Below are 19,658 nucleotides of genomic sequence, written 5' to 3' on the forward strand. Positions count from 1 at the left end.
CAGTGTCAGCATGCAGACACTTTACACTTGGATGTGAGAAGTGAATGAGATGCATAAGAAATGACTGACAGTTTAAGAATTTGAAGTTTTTGTTTTTGTTTTTGAGACAGAGTCTCACTCTGTTGTCCAGGCTGGAGTGCAGTGGTGAGATCTCGGCTCACTGCAACCTCCACCTCCCAGGTTCAAGCAATTCTGTTCAGCCTTCCAAATAGCTAGGATTACAGGCACCTGCAACCATTCCTGGCTAAGTTTTGGATTTTTAGTAGAGATGGGATTTCACTATGTTGGCCAGGCTGGTCTCGAATTCCTGACCTCAAATGATCTGCCTCAAACAGCCTCCCAAAGTGCTGGGATTATAGGCATGAGCCACTGCACCCAGCCTGAACTTTTTTTTTTTTTTTTTGAGATGGAGTCTTGCTCTGTCGTCCAGGCTGGAATGCAGTGGTGCAGTCTCAGCTCACTGCAACCTCTGCCTCCCAGGCTCAAGCGATTCTCCTGCCTCAGCCTCCCCAGTAGCTGAGACTACAGGCACCCACCACCAAGCTCAGCTAAAATTTTTGAATTTTTAGTAGAGACAAGGTATCAGCATATTGGCCAGGCTGGTCTCGAACTCCTGACCTTGTGATCTGCCCTCCTCAGCTTCCCAAAGTGATGGGATTACAGGCGTGAGGCACCATGCCGAGCCCTGAATGTTTTTTTATACAAGCATTCCAATATCTTAGTAACTGAAATTTTATTTATTTTTCTTATTATTTTTAAGTATTAGCTACAATAAAATGCTACTAGCTGCTGCAACAAAGAGGCACAAAACAGCTAGCAGCTCAGACACAATAAAACTTCACTTCTTGGCCGGGCACGGTGGCTCACACCTGTAATTCCAGTACTTTGGGAGGCCAAGGTGGGTGGGTCACGAGGTCAGGAGATCGTCCTGGCCAACATGGTGAAAACCCTTCTCTACTAAAAATCCAAAAATTAGCTGGGTGTGGTGGTGCATGCCTGTAATCCCAGCTACTCAGGAAGTTGAGGCAGGAGAAGAATCAGGGAGTCGAAGGTTGCAGTGAGCCAAGATTGCGCCACTGCACTGCAGTCTGGGCAATAGAGACTCCTTCTCAAAAATGAAATAAAATAAAAAAATAAAAGTTCACTTCTCACTCAACACAAAGTCCAAGTTGGGTGTTTTCAGCTGACAGCCATGAGTGCTGATATGGGGACCCTGGCTCCTTCCATCTTGGGGCTCAGCCTGCATCAAGCTAATGCAAGGGGAAGAGCCTAGGGGACACATGTGACTGTGGTCCCATCACAGCCTGAAACCCCAGCACAGGCCACACTTTTCCACAAGGGAACCAAAGCCATTTCCATGTCCCAGAAGAAGAGGGACTGGGTTTGGTAAGGAGCAGTCATTGTCCCTAACTTGGAGTTAGGGGAGGGGAAGGAAACAATGAAGGACTGAAAAGTAGATCTGATTGCAAACAATTCCCATGGTCCCTTCCCTTCCATCATCACATTCGACCCTGGCAGTCAGCCTGTGAGGCTGCTGTTATTCCTGTCCCAATTTTATACTCTAGAAAACCCGGTATCAGAGTCTAGCCTAAGGCCAGGGTTCAAAAGTTCTCCAGCCAGCAGACCATACTCCTCCAACAGATGTGTTTATGCAAAAGCCAGGCCAAGGTGACCCCGAGACAGCTGAGCACAATCCGACACCTCTCGCATCACCAAACAGGACTAAAACCTACACATACCGCAGGGCGGCCCTGGAGAGCTTCAACTCAAGCTGTATCTAATCTCCCACTTCCTCTTTCTTGTCTTGGTTAATTTTCCAGAGACCAGTCCTCCCTCTGCCAGCCAAAGCCAGGCCATGGACAAGAAAGCGCAGGGCCCTGGGACCTCCAATTCTGCCAGGGGGACCATGTTGCCTGCCTCTGGACACCTTCCTATATCTCGGCCTCCTGGAGTCAGAACGGATTCTGGCCACCCCCCATCTCAGACTCATCTGTGGTCAGCCTCTGGGAAGAGTGCTCAGAGACCTCCCCACTGATGGCTGGGACTCCAGGAAGCCCCGATCCTGGGGCTGATCCTCAAGTTCCCCAGTTTCACACACACCACACCAAGGTTCTCTCCCTTCTTTCCTCTCACATATACGCTCTCTTTCCTCTCTTGGAATGTGAGAACTTTGATTCCTTCAGGCCCTTGTCAGCTACCAAAGGAGGAAGACAGTGGCTTCACCTGTCCTCCAGAGAAGCTGGAGCCATCTCTGCACCAACTGCCCGCCCCAGTATCTTGGTTCAGACAGTTCTGAACCCCACACTCACAGTGATCAACCTTGACTCCAGACTTTGGGAGTTGGGGAAGGGCCATGACCACCCTCATAGACTTTTTCCATGGGACACAGTTAGGGACACAGGTTTCTGCTAGCTCCCTTAACTGGGAGGGGGATGCAGAAGGGCCTACGTTTCTCAATCTAGAGAAAGTGAGCCGGGCACAGTGGCTCACACCTGTAGTCCCAGCACTTTTGGAGGCCAAGATGGGTGGATCACTTGAGCCCAGGAGTTCAAGACCAGACTGAGCAACATGGTGAAACCCCATCTCTACAAAAAATACAAAAATATTAGCTAGGTGTGGTGCAGCTCACCCCGTAATCCCAGGTACTCAGGAGGCTGAGGCAAAAGGATCTCTTGAGCCCAGGAAGCAGAGGTTGCAGTTAGCTAAGATCATGTCACCACACTCCAGCCAGGGCAACAGAGTGAGACCCTGTCTCAACAACAACAACAACAACAACAAGAAATCTGGCCCAGCATGGTAGCTCACACCTGTAATTCCAATACTTTCAGGGGCCAAAGTGGGAGGCCAGGGATTTAAGACGAGCCTGGGCAAGATAGCAAGACCCTTGTCTCTACAACTAAATAAACAAACAAATAAATAAAATGTCCAAGAAGTGAATGAAAATAAAGGTAAATGGACCAAAGACCAGTCATGGTGAGTGGGGAGTGGTGGGAAGACTGGCGATACCCCAGTACCCAGCCCAAGGGAAGCTTACACCATGGAGCACAAAACAGGGACTGCAGCCTCCTAGCAGTGAATCATAGGAGCAAGTGAGCCGCCCAGTGCCTCTTATCTCAAAAGAAAACTTCCCCAAGGCAGAAAAATATTTTTCATGGACCAAATTTTAAAAGGAATTCAATAACCAGATTATTGTACAAGGGACCTTGAAGATGGTTTCTTTGAAGAGTTTTACAAAAGGTACAGTGCAGAGCATTGTCTCTTGGGATTCTATGTTCACTTAGCATCATATCATGGTTCTATGCAGAATATTTCTTAGGGGGAAGAAGCCGGAGGCCAGACCACTAAGAAGGCCTTGATGGCAAGGGCAGAGCCTTGGCAGGGTGGGCTGTCTGCAATAGCCCAGCTATCTTGCAGACAGCTCCTTCCCTTCCTCCACTCTGTGCTCCCAGACCCAGGTGAGCAGTGTGGCTTCGGGATCAAGGGACTGTCTCACCCCATGTCTCTGAGTGTACCATACCAGCTGTTACAGCCAACACCCAACCAGGTCTCCAGGGGTTCTCAGGAGAATCTCCCACACCCAGAAAGTTGGGCAAAATCCTGGTAGAGCTGGAGATTTTTACAACCATTTCATAAGTTGTACAATTTCTAACTTCCCTCCCAAATCCTTTCCCTTCTCGACCCAGCACCAAAACTTCACACATATACAAACTGCAATGGAATAACAGGGACATGTGACCAGGAGAAACAGGATAAATCTGCCTCCTGGCAAGGTTAAAGAGACATGTTGCAATGCCTGATTTCCATGGAACTCAGGTCCAATCCCCAAATCCAAAACCACCTGTGTCATACGTCTTCCCCCAAGCTAACCTACCTGAGACCTCAATACAGGGATCCTGGCACTCAGGACCAGAAGGCCCAAAGATGGCCACCACACCAACACCTGGCCTTCTGTGTCAGAATGTCAGGCCCTGAGGAAGGGAACACTCTGCCTGCCTGAGCCATTGGTCCCCCCAGTGATTACTATCAGGCCTCCTCTGGTTGCTAATACACCTAAATATCCACCACAAACACAAACGAACCATCCTGATATGATGAAGTGTAATTTTATGTGATGGAATGTATGTGTTACCTAATGCTGCATAACAAATTATTCCCAAAACATAACAGCCTAAAACAATAAACAATTATTTATTATTGTATGTAGTTTCTGTTCTGTGGGTTATAAATTTGGGAGTGGCTTAGCTAGGCAGATGTGATTCTGGATATTTTAGTCAAATTCTCAGCGACAGTTATTGGAAGGTCTGACTGGAGCTGAAAGATCTGCTCTCAAGATGGCTCACACATGGCTGCTGACAGGAGGCTTTGGTTCCTTGCTGGCTATTGAAGGGGACCTGGGTTACTCTCCATGTGAGGCTCTCCATAGAGCTGCTTGGGTGTCCTCACAACATGGCTGCTGGTTTCCCCCAGAGCAAGCAATCTGAGAAGGAGAGCAAGGAGGAAGCCGCAATGCCTTTTATGACCTAGTCTTAGAAGTCACACTATCAATTCCACCACTTTTACTCATTAGAACTGTGTCACTAAGTCTAGCTCACACTGGAAGAGAAGGGAATTAGGCTTTACTTCTTGAAGGGAAGGCTATCAAAAAATTTGTGGACATATTTTAACAGAAAATTTTCTTTTTTTTTTTCTTGAGACAGAGTCTCTGTTACTCAGGCTGGAGTGCAATGGCACAATCTCAGCTCACTGCAACCTCCATCTCCCACGTTCAAGCAATTCTCCTGCCTCAGCATCCCGAGTAGCTGGGATTAAAGGTGCCTGCCACCACACCCGGCTAGTTTTTGTACTTTTAGTAGAGACAGGGTTACTCCATGTTGGCCAGGCTGGTCTCAAACTCCTGAAATAAGGCCCCACCTTGGCCTCCCAAAGTGCTAGGGATTACAGGCATGAGCCATTGTACCCAGCCACAGAAAATTTTCTAATTCAGATAATTACAAGACCCTCTATCAATAAAACTCTGGCCAGGCATGGTGGCTCACGCCTATAATCCCAGCACTTCTAAAGACTTAGGTGGGTGGATCACTTGAGGCAAGGAGTTTGAGATCATCCTGGCCAACATGGTAAAACCCGCCTCTACTAAAAATACAAAAATTAGCCAGTTGTGGTGGTACATGTCTGTAATCCCAGCTACTCGGGAGGCTGAGGCAGGAGAATCACTGGAACCCAGGCGGCAGAGATTGCAGTGAGCCAAGATTGCACCACTGTACTCCAACTTGGGCAACAGAGCAAGACTCCATCTGACACAAAAAGAAAGAAAAAGAAAAAGTTAACCTATTCAGAGAAATATAACCGGTGTCCTGCTGATATTTCCCTGGTTTGGCTGCATATTCCTTACTGGACAGAAATGGAGCAAACACTGGATTTTATCACTGGAATAGTTGGAGGCTATTTTTGCAGGCTGATCCTGTCACTTCTAATAACCTCAACTTCCATTTCTATTTCCTAAGACCTCCATAGTACACAGAATCACATAAGTAGTAAGACATTTTAGGTGAAGAAGAGCAAAGGCGATGCCTGGACTCGGGCTGATTTGTACACTCACAGAAATCAGTGAGGGAGGGGCTGATGCACCAGCCAGTAAGGTGATCTGGGCAGGTTACCAACGGCACTCACTATGCTGGTAGCCCTCAGCTCAGTAGAGTCACTTCAGATATGCTCCGAAGTAGGTAGGTAGAGACCCACCCAAAGCTGGAGCACCAAGTTCCTCATGCTCAATAATGGACAATAAGAAACCTGCCATGTAGAGAGAGACATGTATCTACTTGACATTGGCAGAAAGCAGAGGAGAAAAAAATCTCCATTGAGAAATTCTATTTACAAGGCGGCTGTCACACAGAGGCTCGAAATTCATATGCTACAGTTGACCCTCGAACAACACTGGGGCTAGGAGTGCTGATCCCCGTGCAGTAAAAAACCCATGTATAGCTTTTGACTTTCCCAGAAGTTAACTACCAACAGCCTGTTGTTGAATCAGTTAACACATATTTTATATGTTACATGTATTAATACTGTATTCTTGCATAGAATAAGCTAGCTAGAAAAAATGTTATTAAGATCACAGAGAAAATATATTTCATATTCATTAAGTGAAAATGGATCATCATAAGAGTCTTCATCCTTGTCATCTTCATGCTGAGCAGGCTGAGAAATAGAAGGAAGAAAAGGGGTTGGTCTTCCTGTCTTAGGGGTGGCAGAGATGGAAGAAAATCACATACAAGTAGATCTGTGAAATTCAAACCCATGTTGTTCAAGGGTCAACTGTAACTGTATGTTTCGAAAAACTCAAATGAAAATTTTAATTTTTTTCAAGACTTTCAGAATTACACCTATTTTTTTCTTTTTTTTTTAATCCTTCAGTGGAAATTTTAATTAAAAATGGCATTTGGTTGATAGTGCCTCCAAAACAGGAAGAAAAAGGCAAATAAACAAAAATAACACAACAAATATAAAGCACATAAGATGAAAGAAATAAATCAGATTATATCAGGAATCAAAATAAATGCCAATGGCCTAAACTTTTTAGATAGAAGGCAAAGATTATCTGATGGAGAATTTAAAATCCCATATGCTGTTTCCAAGAGATGCCTTTAAAACTAAGGATAAGGGCCAGGCATGGTGGTTCATGCCTCTAATCCCAGCATTTTGGAGGCTGAGGCAGGTGGATCACCTGAGCCCAGGAGTTAGAGACCAGCCTGGTCGACATGATGATACCCCATTTTTACAAAAAATACAAAACTTAGCCAGTGCATGCCTGTAGTCCCAGCTATTTGGAAGGCTGAGATGGGTGGGATCGCTTGAGTCTGGGAGGCAGAGGTTGCAGTGAGCCAAGACCACCCTACTGCACTACAGCCTTGGTGACAGAGTGGAGGAATTTGTCTCAAAAACAAACAAACAAAACTAAGATGGGGACTTTATCTATTTTGATTCCCGGGGAATTAAAAACTAAAGTATAATCTTCAATGGCAAAATCACCAGGTGTGTGAGTATGATCAAATCTGCTAAGTGGGCTTGTTTTTAGAGCGTGAGGGTTGCTATTAAAGACAGCTGCCTGCAGTGCTGTGCCAGAGCCTTTATCCTTCGCTGCAGTATTAGTGTGAAAAACATGAAGAAAGGCCCAAGGTTATAGTTGGGGTAGCTGAGGTATGTAGAGCATACAGATAACTAACTCTATCACTGAACCGTGTCCGGAAAATGGGACATATAAACCCGACCTCCAAATGTGTTTGTGAAGATTCAACAAGTTCATGCAGGTAAGACCGTAACGTGCCAACCAGGCACGGTGGCTCACGACTATAATCCTAGCACTTTGGAAGGCCAAGGAGGGCGGATCACCTGAGTTCAAGACCAGCCTGACCAACATGGAAAAACCCCATAACTACTAAAAATACAAAATTAGCTGGGCATGGTGGCAGGTGCCTGTCATCTCAGCTACTTGGGAGGCTGAGGCAGGAGAATCACTTGAACCTGGGAGGCAGAGGTTGCAGTGAGCCGAGATCGTGCCATTGCACTCCAGCCTGGGCAACAAGAGCGAAACTCTGTCACACACACACACAGATGATAGCATGCCAAGCATTAGGCTAAGTACTCAATAAATAACAGGTATCATCACAGGCATGGGTAAGATCTAACATCCTCGGGTTCGGAAGATAAACACAAGCAGCATCGACTGAACAGCATTTGTGTCCGATAATCCTAATCAACGGCCGGGCTTCAGAAGCTGCCAGGTCATTGTTGCCAAAAAAGACAGGAATGCTGGGCTAAACCACCTTTCCAGAGTGCCTTTCATTCTTCCGTGTCTTTGTAAAGAATTGTTGCATATACATGTAACTCACTGCGAAAGAATGTTGTAGGATTTCTTTCCACTTTTGAGAAAAAGAGCCCAGGAATTGCTAGAAAGCCTTTTAAATTTTATATGAGAATTTTCTCACTCACAAAATGGGCATAAACTGTCACCGTTTTATGGTGGTTTCATGCAATTTCCTTTCCTGAAGCTCTGCCAAGTCACTGAATTTGTTTTTATTTTTATGTTTGTTTGTTTATTTGTTGAAATGGAATCTCACTGTCGCATAGGCTGGAGCACAGTGGCACGATCTCGGCTCACTGCAGCCTCTGACTCCTGGGTTCAAGTGATTCTTCTGCCTCAGCATCCCGAGTAGCTAGGATTACACATGCCTGCCACCATGTCCAGCTAATTTTTGTATTTTTAATAGAGACAGGGTTTCACCATGTTGGCCAGGCTGGTCTCGAACTCCTGACCTCAAGTGATCCGCCTGCCTCAGCCTCCCAAAGTGCTGGAATTACACGGATGAGCCACTGTGCCTGGCCTGGCACTGGAATTTAAATAGCACATTTCACTTCTATAGTCCCCATTAGTGTTGCCAGAGTAAAAACCCTGGGTTAATGTACACCAAAATGACATAGTTAGCCACAGGCTGGGCTAAATGAAAAACGTCAGATGATATAGTATATGGTTCTTCCCAACAGGCAAACAGTCTCAATGACAGAGAAAAAGAAAAGGCTCCAGGTGCCACCTGGTTTTAAGATGGAACCTGGAGCACACCTGGAAAACTCACAGGTCCCACTCAGACCTGTTGCCCCTGCAGGACATTGCTCAGTGGGAGCCCTGTGGGCAATCTGTCCTGCACATTACCTCCAAATTAATCTTCAAACACCGCTTGATGGAGAAGCAAGAGTCTTATCAGACCCAAACCACTCAACCTTTCATTTAAGATTTCTTAAATGCTAGATCCTTCAGTCTTTTTTCCAGCTACTGACCAGGTTGAATTTTACACCTCTAGCAGGTTCTTCTCTTGTTTCTGGCTTTTATTTCCATTATCTTTCCATCCTCTACCTCTAAATAGCCTACACACTCTTCTATGAATACCTAATCCCCTTCTTGCCATGAAGTCTACCTCAGGAGCACTGTGCCAAACTGTCTTCTGGCCAGCCTGCATACCACCACATCTTAGCACCTGATGATATTCTGTCTCCCAGGATTGCAAAGTCTCTGAAGTCAGAGGTCACAGGTTGAGCATCCTTTATCCTAAATGCTTGGAACCAGAAATGTTTTGGATTCTGAATTCTTTTTCGGATTTTAGCATATTTGCATAATACTTACCAGGTTGAGCATCCCTAATTCGAAAATCCAAAATCTAGGACATATAAGGAGCTCAAACGACTCTATAAAAAAAAATTTAATAATCCAATTTTAAAATAGACAAAAGATCTGAACAGACATTTCTCAAAAGAAGGTATATGATATACAGGCCAGGTGTGGTGGCTCACACCTGTAATCTCATCACTTTAGGAGGCTGAGGTGGGTGGATCACTTGAGGTCAGGAGTTTGAGACCAAGCTGGCCAACAAGGTGAAACCCTGTCTCTACTAAATACACAAAATGAGCCAGGCCTGGTGGCACACTCCGATAGTCCCAGCTACTCGGGAAGCCAAGGCAGGAGAATCCCTGAGAGGTGAAGTTGCTGTGAGCCGAGATGGCTCACAGCCTGGGCCCTCCAGCCTGGGCAACAGCCTGCACTCCAGCCTGGGCAAGAGAGCATCACTCCATGTCAAAAAAAAAAAAGACATACAAATGGTAAACAGGCACATGAAAAGGTGCTCAACATCATTGATCAACAGAGAAATGCAAATCAAAACGACAATGAGATATCAGCCTACCCCAGCTAAAATGGATTTTATCCAAAAGAAAGGCAATAACAAATACTGGTGAGAATGTGGAGAAAGGGAACCCTCACATACTGCTGATAGGAATGTAAATTCTTACAGACACTGTGGAGAACGGTTTGGAGGTTCCTCAAAAACCAAAAACAGAACCACCATATGATACAGCAATCCTACTACTACGTATATACCCAAAAGACAAAAAGCAGCATATCAAAGAGATACCTGCACTCCCATGTTTATTGCAGCTCTGTTCACAATAGCCAAGATTTAGAAGCAACCTACGTGTCCATCAACAGATCAAACAATAAAGAAAATGTGGTACATGTATACAATGGAGTACTATTCAGCCATAAAAAATAAGATTCTGTCGGCTGGGTGTGGTGGCTCACACCTTTAATCCCAGCACTTTGGGAGACTGAGGCAGGCAGATCACCTGAGATCAGGAGTTCAAGACCAGCCTGGCCAACATGATGAAACCCCACCTCTACTAAAACTACAAAAACTTGCTGTGCATGGTGGCAGGTGCCTGTAACCCAGCTATTCAGAAGGCCGAGGCAGGAGAATCACTTGAACCGGGAGGCAGAGGTTACAGTGAGCTGAGATCGTGCCATTGCACTCTGGCCTGAGAGACAGAGCAAGACTCCGTCTGAAAAAAAAAATTAGCCAGGTGGTGGTGAGTACCTGTAATCCCAGCTATTCAGGAGGCTGAGGCAGGAGAATCACTTGAACCCAGAAGGCAGCAGTTTCGGTGAGCTGAGACTGTGCCACTGTACTCCAGCCTGGACAACAGAGTGACATTCCATCTCAAAAATAAAAATAAATAAGATCCTGTTGTTGGCAAAGACAAGGATGGAACTGGAGGTCACTAAGTGAAATAAGCCAGGCACAGAAAGACAAACTTCACATGTTCTCATTTATTTGTGGGAGCTAAAATGAAAACAACTGAACTGAGGGAGATAGGAAGTAGAATGACAGTTATCAGAAGCTGGGAAGGGCAGAGCAGTAGGGGAAGTGGCAGATAGTTAATGGTCCAAAAAATAGATTAGCTCTAGATAGCACAACAGGTTGACTACAGTCAACAATAATTTAATTGTACAATTTTTAATAACTAAGAGTATAACTGGATTGTCTACAACACAAAGTGTAGATGCTTGAGGTGATAAATACCTCATTTGCCCTGAGGTGATTATTACAAATTGCATGCCGGTATCAAAACCTCATGAATTCCATAAATATTTACACATACTATGTGCTCACAAAAATTAAAAATACAAAAATTTTAAAACATAAAGAAGCCAGGAGTGGTGTGGCTCATGTTCATAATTGCAGCACTTTGGGAGGACAAGGCAGGCAAAATCACTTGAGTTCAAGTGTTCAACATCAGCCTGGACAACATGGCAAAAACTCTACAAAAAAAAATTAGGGGGGAGTGGGGGAGGAAAATAAATTTAGCCAGGCATGGTGGTGCACCCCTGTAGTTCCAGCTACTCGGGAGGCTGAAGTGGGAGGATCGCTTGAGCCCAGGAGGTTGAGGCTGCAGTGAGCTGTGATTGCACCCTGCACTCCAGCCTGGGTGACAGAGACCCTGTTTCAAAACAAAAATAGGCAGTGGCTCATGCCTGTAATCCTAACACTTTGGGAGGTTGAGGCGGGCAGATTGCCTGAGCTCAGGGGTTTGAGACCAGCCTGGCAACACGGTGAAACCCTATCTCTACTAAAATACAAAAAATGAGCCAGGCATGGCAGCACACACCTGTAGTCCCAGATACTTGGGAGGTTGAGGCAGAATTGCTTGAATCCAGGAGACGGAGGTTGCAGTGAGCCAAGACTGCAGCACTGCAATCCAGCCTGGGCAACAGAGCAAGACTCCGTCTCCAAAAATAAATAAATAAATAATGAAGAAAATTAAAAATCTGTGATGTTCCAATAAATATTTCCTTTGAGCATCACATCAGCCCTCAAAACGTTTCAGATTTTAGGGCTGGGCGCAGTGGCTCACACCTGCAATCCCAGCACTTTGGGAGGCCAAGGTGAGTGGATCACCTGAGGTCAAGAGTTCAAGACCAGCCTGACCAATCCTATTTTTTTTAATGCTAGCCATTAATGACTAGATTAATCCTACCATCCATTAATGCATTCTGGCTTCTTGCTTGAAAACCCCTGGTTTACTGGATAAGCACCTGTAACCCAAGAAGATTCAGGACTAAGGACAGAAATAACTGAAGTCTTAGCATTAATATTTTCCATTACATTTTGGAATAATTTAATTTGCTGTATTCATAATGGTTAAAAATTTAACATGCTAAAGTATGTAATGGATTAATTTTGCAATTCCATTTTAAAATGTGAAATGGAGTAATGATTCAGACTAAATATCGACACGTGTAACAGAATTTAACCACATCTGTGGTTAATAATGAGATTATCAGAGTTTAAGATTTACTAACCATATTTTTCAGTTTTAACATACTAGTGAGTGCACTGTGTACTTGGATTTTGTCAAGTAACTCAATCATTTAACAAAATAAAATTAAATGTATAAATGCAGTTTATAGCTATACAGCCTTTATTTTTAAAAATCCCCTTAGAGGCCAGGCGCAGGGGCTCATGCCTATAATCCCTGCACTTTGGGAGGCCGAGGCGGGTCGATCACCTGAGGTCTGGAGTTCGAGACCAGCCTGGCCAACATGGTGAAACAATCCCATCTCCACTAAAAATGCAAAAATTAGCCGGGCGTGGTGATGGGCACCTGTAATCTCAGCTATTCGGGAGGTTGAAGCAGGAGAATCGCTTGAACTCGGGAGAACGAGATTGTAGTGAGCCGAGATGGTGCCATTGCACTCCAGCTTGGACGACAAGAGCAAAACCGTCTCAAAAATAAAATTTCCTTAGAATGACTTTAAAATGTACCAGCGGATATACTACTTAAGTGTAACTAGGTTTTGGATTTATAACGTTAATATTAATTGTTAAAGCAAAACCCATTTCTAAATAGTCGCCTGAGCGCCCCAAAGACGCCCTCGAGGACAGGGAAGCAGCTCCGATTATCTCGGCGCTCACCGGCGCTCAGAATTCAGGGCTGCTCAAGCGGAAGAGCAACACGTGGCCAGGCAAAAGGAGCTGGGTCCCGTGCAGAAAAGGAACAAGAAACTGGCCTAGGAAGACGTTGGAGCATCTTTCGCACGTTACTGCCTGTCACCGTCATTTTTTAAAATGATAAATAAAATTAAGAGTACGAAGAAAACTGCGCGAGCCACTTTCCCAGCAGGATCTGCGCCAGAGCGCGCCAGGTACTACTCCTGTACCGTGGGAGAAGAAAGGACGCGCGGCCCACCCGGCGCCGTGGAGGCTCGTCCCCGAGTAAGGGACGGGAACTGATGGGTCCCAGGGACGAGGGGCGCAGGGTCTAAGGCCCGAGGCTACGGGCGCAGCAGGAAGCCGGTTAGGCAGCGGTGCCGGTCTGGGATGGTCACCACGCCCCACGCGGAGCCTCCCGCCCTAACTTCGTCCAGCTCTGCTGCCCGCAACTTTTATGACGGGAAGCTTAAATGAGGAGAACATCAGGAACTGGACTATTATCCCGAAAGCGCCTTTCCAAGTCATTGCACGGCCTGCAAGGCCCCACCCGGGGCCGCGCGTCCCCGGCAACCGCGCCTGCCCGCGCAGCTGCAGAGGCCGGGAAACGCCTGCTCGCCCGCGCTAGGTGCCACCTCGCCCGCGCTCCGGGCGATACCATCCCGGGCGGCCCCTCGGAAGGCCGGAGATGGTACCGTCCCTGATCTCCGATTGGCCCGCCGGACGCGGGCGTGGCCTCTAGAGTCTGGTTCCGCGCGCCGCAGCGCGCTAGCCGCATTGCGAGCTGAGCCGGGAGCGGGCGCCATGGTGAGGAGTGGTTGCGGGGCATGGACGACGTGTAGGTGGGGGTTTGGGCCTGGGTTCGAGCCAGGGCCAGAGCCAGAGGCTGGGCCTGGGTCTGCGCTTTCCTTGGGAACGGGTTCTGGCAAACACGGAGGTTGCGCTGACGCTCGCGCCGCGGCCCCGGTTGCAGGTGCTGTTGCACGTGCTGTTTGAGCATGCAGTCGGCTACGCGCTGCTGGCGCTGAAGGAAGTGGAGGAGATCAGTCTGCTGCAGCCGCAGGTGGGTGAGATACGTGGGATCCTCCGGTGTCCCCGCCGACCCTCACCGCACAGGTCCCAGCATGCACCGCGCGCTCCCACGTGGTCTCCGCGCGGTTCGGTGGGGGAAGAGGGGACGGGCCTGGAAAACTCTAGAGCCGGGGGTCTTTACCTTGACTCATGGGTAGGATCGCTCTAGCGGTTTGAAATAAGCCTCCTGGACTCCGCCCCGGACCGATTAAAGCAGAAGCTAGGATGTGGGGCCCCGGTATCAGCCTATTTAAAGAGCTTCCAAGATTGAGAGCCGCTGCTTTACTTACTGCGCCGCAGAGGCAGGAGGGAGGGAGGAAACTACTCAGCCTCCTTATCCCCCCAGGTGGAGGAGTCCGTGCTCAACCTGGGCAAATTCCACAATGTCGTTCGTCTGGTGGCCTTTTGTCCCTTTTCCTCGTCCCAGGTTGCCTTGGAAAATGCCAATGCCGTGTCTGAAGGTGAGTCGACCACCGCCAAGTGTCTCAGGGAGATGTGGTTCCTTCCGGTATCCTGTCGGGCGGCATGTGATAGTATTTGCTGTCGTTTGCTAGTTCCAAGTATGATAGATATGAGGCAGTGTTTGAAACATACAATATGTAATTGGAAATCATGGTCTTTACAGAGCTCAAGGTCTGGAAACTGTAATAGACTAAACCATTTAAAGCAGGCGATGTAGGATATGTGTTACGTTTCCTTGTGGGCACTGTGATTTTTTTTTTTTTTTCTTTTGAGACAGAGTCTTTCTCGCCCACGCTGGAGTGCAGAGGCGCGATCTGGACTCAATGCAAGGTTACCAGGAATATAAAAGATATTTGTTACTTCTGGGAAGGCCTTGTGCTTGTGCTTACCTCCGCCTCCCGGGTAACTGGGATTACAGGCCTATGCCACCACGCCTGGACAGTTTTTTGGGTTTTTAGCAGAGGCAGGGTTTTGCCATGTTGGCCAGGTTGGTCTCCAATTCCTGACCTCACGTGAGCCACCCACCTCTGCCTCCCAAAGTGCTAGGCGTGAACCACCACGCAGTGCGCCCGGCCCTCTCCATCTTCCCGCCCTGCCCCCTCCGGACGTCTGTCGCTCAGGCGGGAGTGCAGTGGTGCGATCTCGGCTGAGGGCACCCTCTGCCTCTGAGTTCAAGCCATTGTCCTGCCTCGGCCTCCTGAATGGCTGGAATTACAGGAGCACACCACCATGCCCAGCCAATTTTTGTATTAGTAGGGAGGGAATTTCACAATTTTGGCCAGCCAGTTTTGAACTCCTGACCTCAGGTGATCCGCCCTCTTCCCAAAGTGCTAGGATTAAGGGTGTGAACCACCGTGCCCGGCTGACAAATAATTCTTAAAGGAGGTTGGTTTAACACTTTATCTGGGACCCGAGTTTACCTAGACACAATGAAGTGTGTGGTTCTCTGCTTTCTATTTGATTGGAAAGGGCAGTTGGATAAACACAGGCTAAGGAAAAAAGGTTTGGTTCCAGTAGGCAAATTCTAATACTAAATACTTGAGGTTGTGTTACAAGCTATTATTTATTGCACACTTGTGCTATCAGACCTGAGTACAGTTGTTCCCATGGCTGGGCCAGGCTTTGCAGTGATGACTTGGTAATCAAATCTGTCAATCCCCTGAGTGCAATCACTGATGTCTCCATGTCTCTGAGCAGTGCCTGATGGGGAGTTTCTAGGTGGCAGGACCAGGGTATCGGCTGAGGGGATGTTACAATTGATCATCCTTTAGCCTGTTAGTGGGAACTGTGTTTTTTGCCTTGAGGGGTTGTTCATGAGGACCTCCGCCTGCTCTTGGAGACCTACCTGCCGTCCAAAAAGAAGAAAGTACTCTTGGGAGTTGGGGATCCCAAGATTGGTGCTGCAATACAGGAGGAGTTAGGGTACAACTGCCAGACTGGAGGCGTGATAGCTGAGATCCTGCGAGGTGAGACCATCATCTTATATTCCTGGTAACCTTGGCGTTTGGGGGGAGGGGGGTTCCAGAAACTCGGATATTTGTTACTTCTGGGAAGGCCTTGTGCTTGGCTGGTTCCCATGGGTGCAGAAGCTAGCTCAGAGCCCTTTGTTGCTTATAGTCCTGCCCTCCTCTTAGGAGTTCGTCTGCACTTCCACAATCTGGTGAAGGGTTTGACCGACCTGTCAGCTTGTAAAGCACAGCTGGGCCTGGGACACAGCTATTCTCGTGCCAAAGTTAAGTTTAATGTGAATCGAGTGGACAATATGATCATCCAATCCATTAGCCTCCTGGACCAGCTGGATAAGGACATCAATACCTTCTCTATGCGTGTCAGGTAAAGTGCAGAGGCCACCCGTAATATTGGAGCCTTTGGTCTGTAGTTTAGCTAATTGTGAGTCTTGAATGAGGACTGACCATCATGTGGGCTGGGGCTAGGTAAGCCTCCTGATGCTTACCACAGGCTGTGTTCTTACACTGACTGTATAGAAAGAGGAGGTAGAGTAAACCTACTCCATATACACCTCAGCTCAGGCCCTGTGTCTGGTCTGTATTGTGAATGGGGGAACATAGAATTGAGGAAGATTTCAATCTTTTTCCCATTTCCTCCAGGCATAGATTAGGTGTGGAGAGGGTGAGGCTGTAGCTCTGTGGTTTTTGATGAAGCAGCTGGACCCAGGAGTGACTGTAGTTCTTTTCAGGGAGTGGTATGGGTATCACTTTCCGGAGCTGGTGAAGATCATCAACGACAATGCCACATACTGCCGTCTTGCCCAGGTTATTGGAAACCGAAGGGAACTGAATGAGGAGAAGCTGGAGAAGCTGGAGGAGCTAACAATGGATGGGGCCAAGGCTAAGGCTATTCTGGATGCCTCACGGTCCTCCATGGGTCAGTGCAGAGCCTGGCAGCCTGCATAAGGTATGGGGCTCTGAATATCTGGCCCTCTGCATTCACACTTGGTTTTTCCTAGGCATGGACATATCTGCCATTGACTTGATAAACATCGAGAGCTTCTCCAGTCGTGTGGTGTCTTTATCTGAGTACCGCCAGAGCCTACACACTTACCTGCGCTCCAAGATGAGCCAAGTAGCCCCCAGCCTGTCAGCCCTAATTGGGGAAGCGGTGCGTCACAGGGGACACAAAAAAATGGGAGAATAAGGACTGTTCCCATGTGCACCCGCACTGCTGTATGTCCTGACCCACCATATATCTTCCCTACTTGTGCTTGATGGGGAGGGGAGGGGGTGAGTAGGGCTCTTGCAATTGGCAGGTCAGCAGTTCGTTTCTCTGACTGCTTCCTTGACTCTCTCCAGGTAGGTGCACGTCTCATCGCACATGCTGGCAGCCTCACCAACCTGGCCAAGTATCCGGCATCCACAGTGCAGATCCTTGGGGCTGAAAAGGCCCTGTTCAGGTACCAGTGAGGGCACCTGCCCACATTCAGGTGCCACTTCTGGTGCCCGCCTCTTGTTGGGGGATCACGGTGATGGCTGACCAGGGCTCCCTGACCTATACAAGCCTCTGCTATGGGGGTGATGGCCAATCCTGGTATCTGAGTGATTCCCAGGGCCCAGCAAAGGGACCAAGTCTCCAGGTCAGCGACACTGGATGCCTTCCCTCTGCCTCTGGGTGCTATGGGTTTGCATGCATTGGGATAGAGATCCAATCTGGCCTGAGGCTCATTCAGGACTTGGGGGTGAGAGGAGGGGAGGAGCTGAGCTGCCTTGGCTAAGGGGGTTGAAATTTCTGATCTTAAACTCTCCACTGAATGTTCTCTCAGAGCCCTGAAGACAAGGGGTAACACACCAAAATATGGACTCATTTTCCACTCCACCTTCATTGGCCGAGCAGCTGCCAAGAACAAGGGCCGCATCTCCCGATACCTGGCAAACAAATGCAGTATTGCCTCACGAATCGATTGCTTCTCTGGTATGGGTGGGGGGGGGTATGAGAAGGGGCTGGCTGGGTGGGTGGGGGCTTGCAACCATAGCAGCTTCCACAATGATGGCAATATTTTTCGTCAACAGCAGTTCACCTAGTGAGTGTTGAGAGTCTGGGTCTGAGTGAAGCTGAGGGTAGAGGGAACACGGGGTGGGGGTAGTTTTTCTCTGGGCTGACAGGCTTTGTTACCCACATGCACGTCCAGAGGTGCCCACGAGTGTATTTGGGGAGAAACTTCGAGAACAAGTTGAAGAGCGACTGTCCTTCTATGAAACTGGAGAGATTCCACGAAAGAATCTGGATGTCATGAAGGAAGCGGTGGTTGAGGTCAGTTGGGCTTTGCTGGGTGTGGGGAGGCATAGCTGGCTGGCTGTTGGAGTTGATGAACTGTCTGAGCCTGACCTTGCGGAGTGGAGGCAAAAAAAACTGATTTAATGAGCCTGATCCAATAAAGCCAGAAAGGAGTCCTCAGAGCACCAGAGGTCTTCAGGCCCTTTTAGCACTTCTCTTTGACCAGGCAGAGGAAGCGGCTGCTGAGATTACGAGGAAGCTGGAGAAACAGGAGAAGAAACGCTTAAAGAAGGAAAAGAAACGGCTGGCTGCACTTGCCCTCGCATCTTCAGAAAACAGCAGTAGTACTCCAGAGGAGTGTGAGGTCAGTAGGCAGCTTGGCCCTTGCAAAGATCCCAGGTTGTAGGGTTTTCAACAGCAGAACAAAGGATGTGCTGCATCAAGCCATGGTCTTGAGTCCAGGCTTTTCAACTGAAACAAGGACCTAAAACATCTAAAACTACCTCTTGATTCTATAGGAAGGAGATAGGTGCTGAGAGAACTTGCTCAAGAGCCCAGAGAGCTGGTTGTAGCTCACACCTGTTCCCTGGGCATGTGTGTTCTGTCCTCGGCTGCCTCCCAGGAGTCCTCAACCTGGGGTAGTGTAAATTCCTGCTCTGCTTATTCTCAGACGTGTGTCCGGAGGTGGTAGTGTTCACAGTGGGGATGGGGGCAGGGCGGTCCCCAGTGTGCTGGGCTACAATCGTTCTCCCTGGGATTTTCATTTAGCACCCAGTTTCTTAAACAGTGTTTCAGGGCCCTGTCTGGAACTTGGCATGATGGTTCTGTTGTGGCCAGCATGGTGGGTTTTTCTTTAGGGTTTTTTTTTTTTAATGGGCTGAGGTAATTTACTACATATTGTCCTTAACTTCTAATTTGGGATAGCCTTTGGGATGGATTTCTAAAGTTATACCCACACAATTAAAACTATCCCAGAAACACTGGGCAACGTTAACAACTACACAGGTTTCCCTGCCTTGGCTACTTAATTGCTGAAAATGTAATGGGGGTATGTGTGCACATATCAATAGATGTCACTGTTCTCACAGCCTGTTCCCCTGTCCTTCCCTTTAGGAGGCAAGTGAAAAGCCCAAAAAGAAGAAGAAAAAACAAAAGCCCCAGGAGGTTCCTCAGGAGAATGGAATGGAAGACCCATCTACTTCTTTCTCCAGACCCAAGAAAAAGAAATCTTTTTCCAAGGAGGAGTTGATGAGTAGTGATCCTGAAGAAACCACTGGCAGCCCCAGTCTTCCCAAGAGGAAGAAATCATCACCCAAGGAGGAAACAGTTAATAACCCCGAAGAGGCAGGCAACAGAAGTGTCTCCAAGAAAAAGAGGAAATTCTCCAAAGAGGAGCCGGTCAGCAGTGGACCTGAAGAGGCTACTACCAGCAAGAGCAGCTCCAAGAAGAAGAAAAAGTTCCGGAAAGAAGCCCAGGAAGATTAGAATGCAAATGGACATTCTCTGGGAGGCGGGGCATACCATAGCCCAAGGTGACATTCCCCACCCTGTGTCCTGTTCCCCAATAAAAACAAACTCACAAAA

At 47.7% G+C, this 19,658-nt stretch overlaps 2 protein-coding genes and 5 non-coding genes across 8 annotated transcripts in view; all 7 read left to right on the plus strand.

The window, feature by feature from the left end:
• TMC2 (transmembrane channel like 2) overlaps window positions 1–4,199 on the plus strand; it is an 80,965-nt gene extending 76,766 nt beyond the window's left edge. The window contains exon 20 of the mRNA XM_078370944.1: window positions 1,821–4,199. Within this exon, the coding sequence (XP_078227070.1) occupies window positions 1,821–2,035 (215 nt within the window). The 3' untranslated portion in view covers window positions 2,036–4,199. The remainder of the gene's footprint in view (window positions 1–1,820) is intronic.
• Window positions 4,200–13,588: 9,389 nt separating this feature from the next.
• On the plus strand, window positions 13,589–19,658 carry NOP56 (NOP56 ribonucleoprotein). 2 transcript variants are annotated; one of them, XR_004742757.3, is made up of 13 exons: window positions 13,589–13,619; window positions 13,786–13,875; window positions 14,230–14,344; window positions 15,650–15,811; window positions 15,980–16,178; window positions 16,543–16,730; window positions 16,813–16,964; window positions 17,156–17,256; window positions 17,623–17,771; window positions 17,989–18,110; window positions 18,301–18,438; window positions 18,593–18,712; window positions 19,188–19,658. XR_004742757.3 is itself a non-coding variant. In XM_035298251.2 (12 exons), the coding sequence occupies exons 1-12, from the start codon at window positions 13,617–13,619 to the stop codon at window positions 19,557–19,559; spliced, it is 1,791 nt and encodes a 596-aa protein (XP_035154142.1). In that variant the 5' UTR covers window positions 13,589–13,616; the 3' UTR covers window positions 19,560–19,658. The 2 variants fall into 2 exon arrangements, 1 of the variants encoding a protein (XP_035154142.1); XM_035298251.2 differs by lacking the exon at window positions 18,593–18,712.
• Window positions 15,468–15,542, plus strand: LOC118154387 (small nucleolar RNA SNORD110). The gene has a single exon (XR_004744253.1). It is a non-coding gene; the product is annotated as a small nucleolar RNA SNORD110 (small nucleolar RNA).
• LOC118154366 (small nucleolar RNA SNORA51) lies at window positions 16,283–16,414 on the plus strand. The gene has a single exon (XR_004744233.1). It is a non-coding gene; the product is annotated as a small nucleolar RNA SNORA51 (small nucleolar RNA).
• On the plus strand, window positions 17,319–17,404 carry LOC118154382 (small nucleolar RNA SNORD86). Its single transcript, XR_004744248.2, has one exon. It is a non-coding gene; the product is annotated as a small nucleolar RNA SNORD86 (small nucleolar RNA).
• On the plus strand, window positions 17,839–17,909 carry LOC118154346 (small nucleolar RNA SNORD56). Its single transcript, XR_004744213.1, has one exon. It is a non-coding gene; the product is annotated as a small nucleolar RNA SNORD56 (small nucleolar RNA).
• On the plus strand, window positions 18,158–18,230 carry LOC118154345 (small nucleolar RNA SNORD57). The gene has a single exon (XR_004744212.1). It is a non-coding gene; the product is annotated as a small nucleolar RNA SNORD57 (small nucleolar RNA).

The sequence above is a fragment of the Callithrix jacchus genome, chromosome 5 (assembly GCF_049354715.1).
Source record: "Callithrix jacchus isolate 240 chromosome 5, calJac240_pri, whole genome shotgun sequence".
NCBI lineage: Eukaryota > Metazoa > Chordata > Mammalia > Primates > Cebidae > Callithrix > Callithrix jacchus.

What these genes read in the sequence shown, in the direction of transcription:
- NOP56 (XM_035298251.2), top strand. An exon ending in ACCTTCTCTATGCGTGTCAG is followed by an intron (nt 16,179 to 16,542) that starts GTAAAGTGCAGA and finishes AGTTCTTTTCAG; the next exon opens with GGAGTGGTATGGGTATCACT. An exon ending in GTACTCCAGAGGAGTGTGAG is followed by an intron (nt 18,439 to 19,187) that starts GTCAGTAGGCAG and finishes CCTTCCCTTTAG; the next exon opens with GAGGCAAGTGAAAAGCCCAA.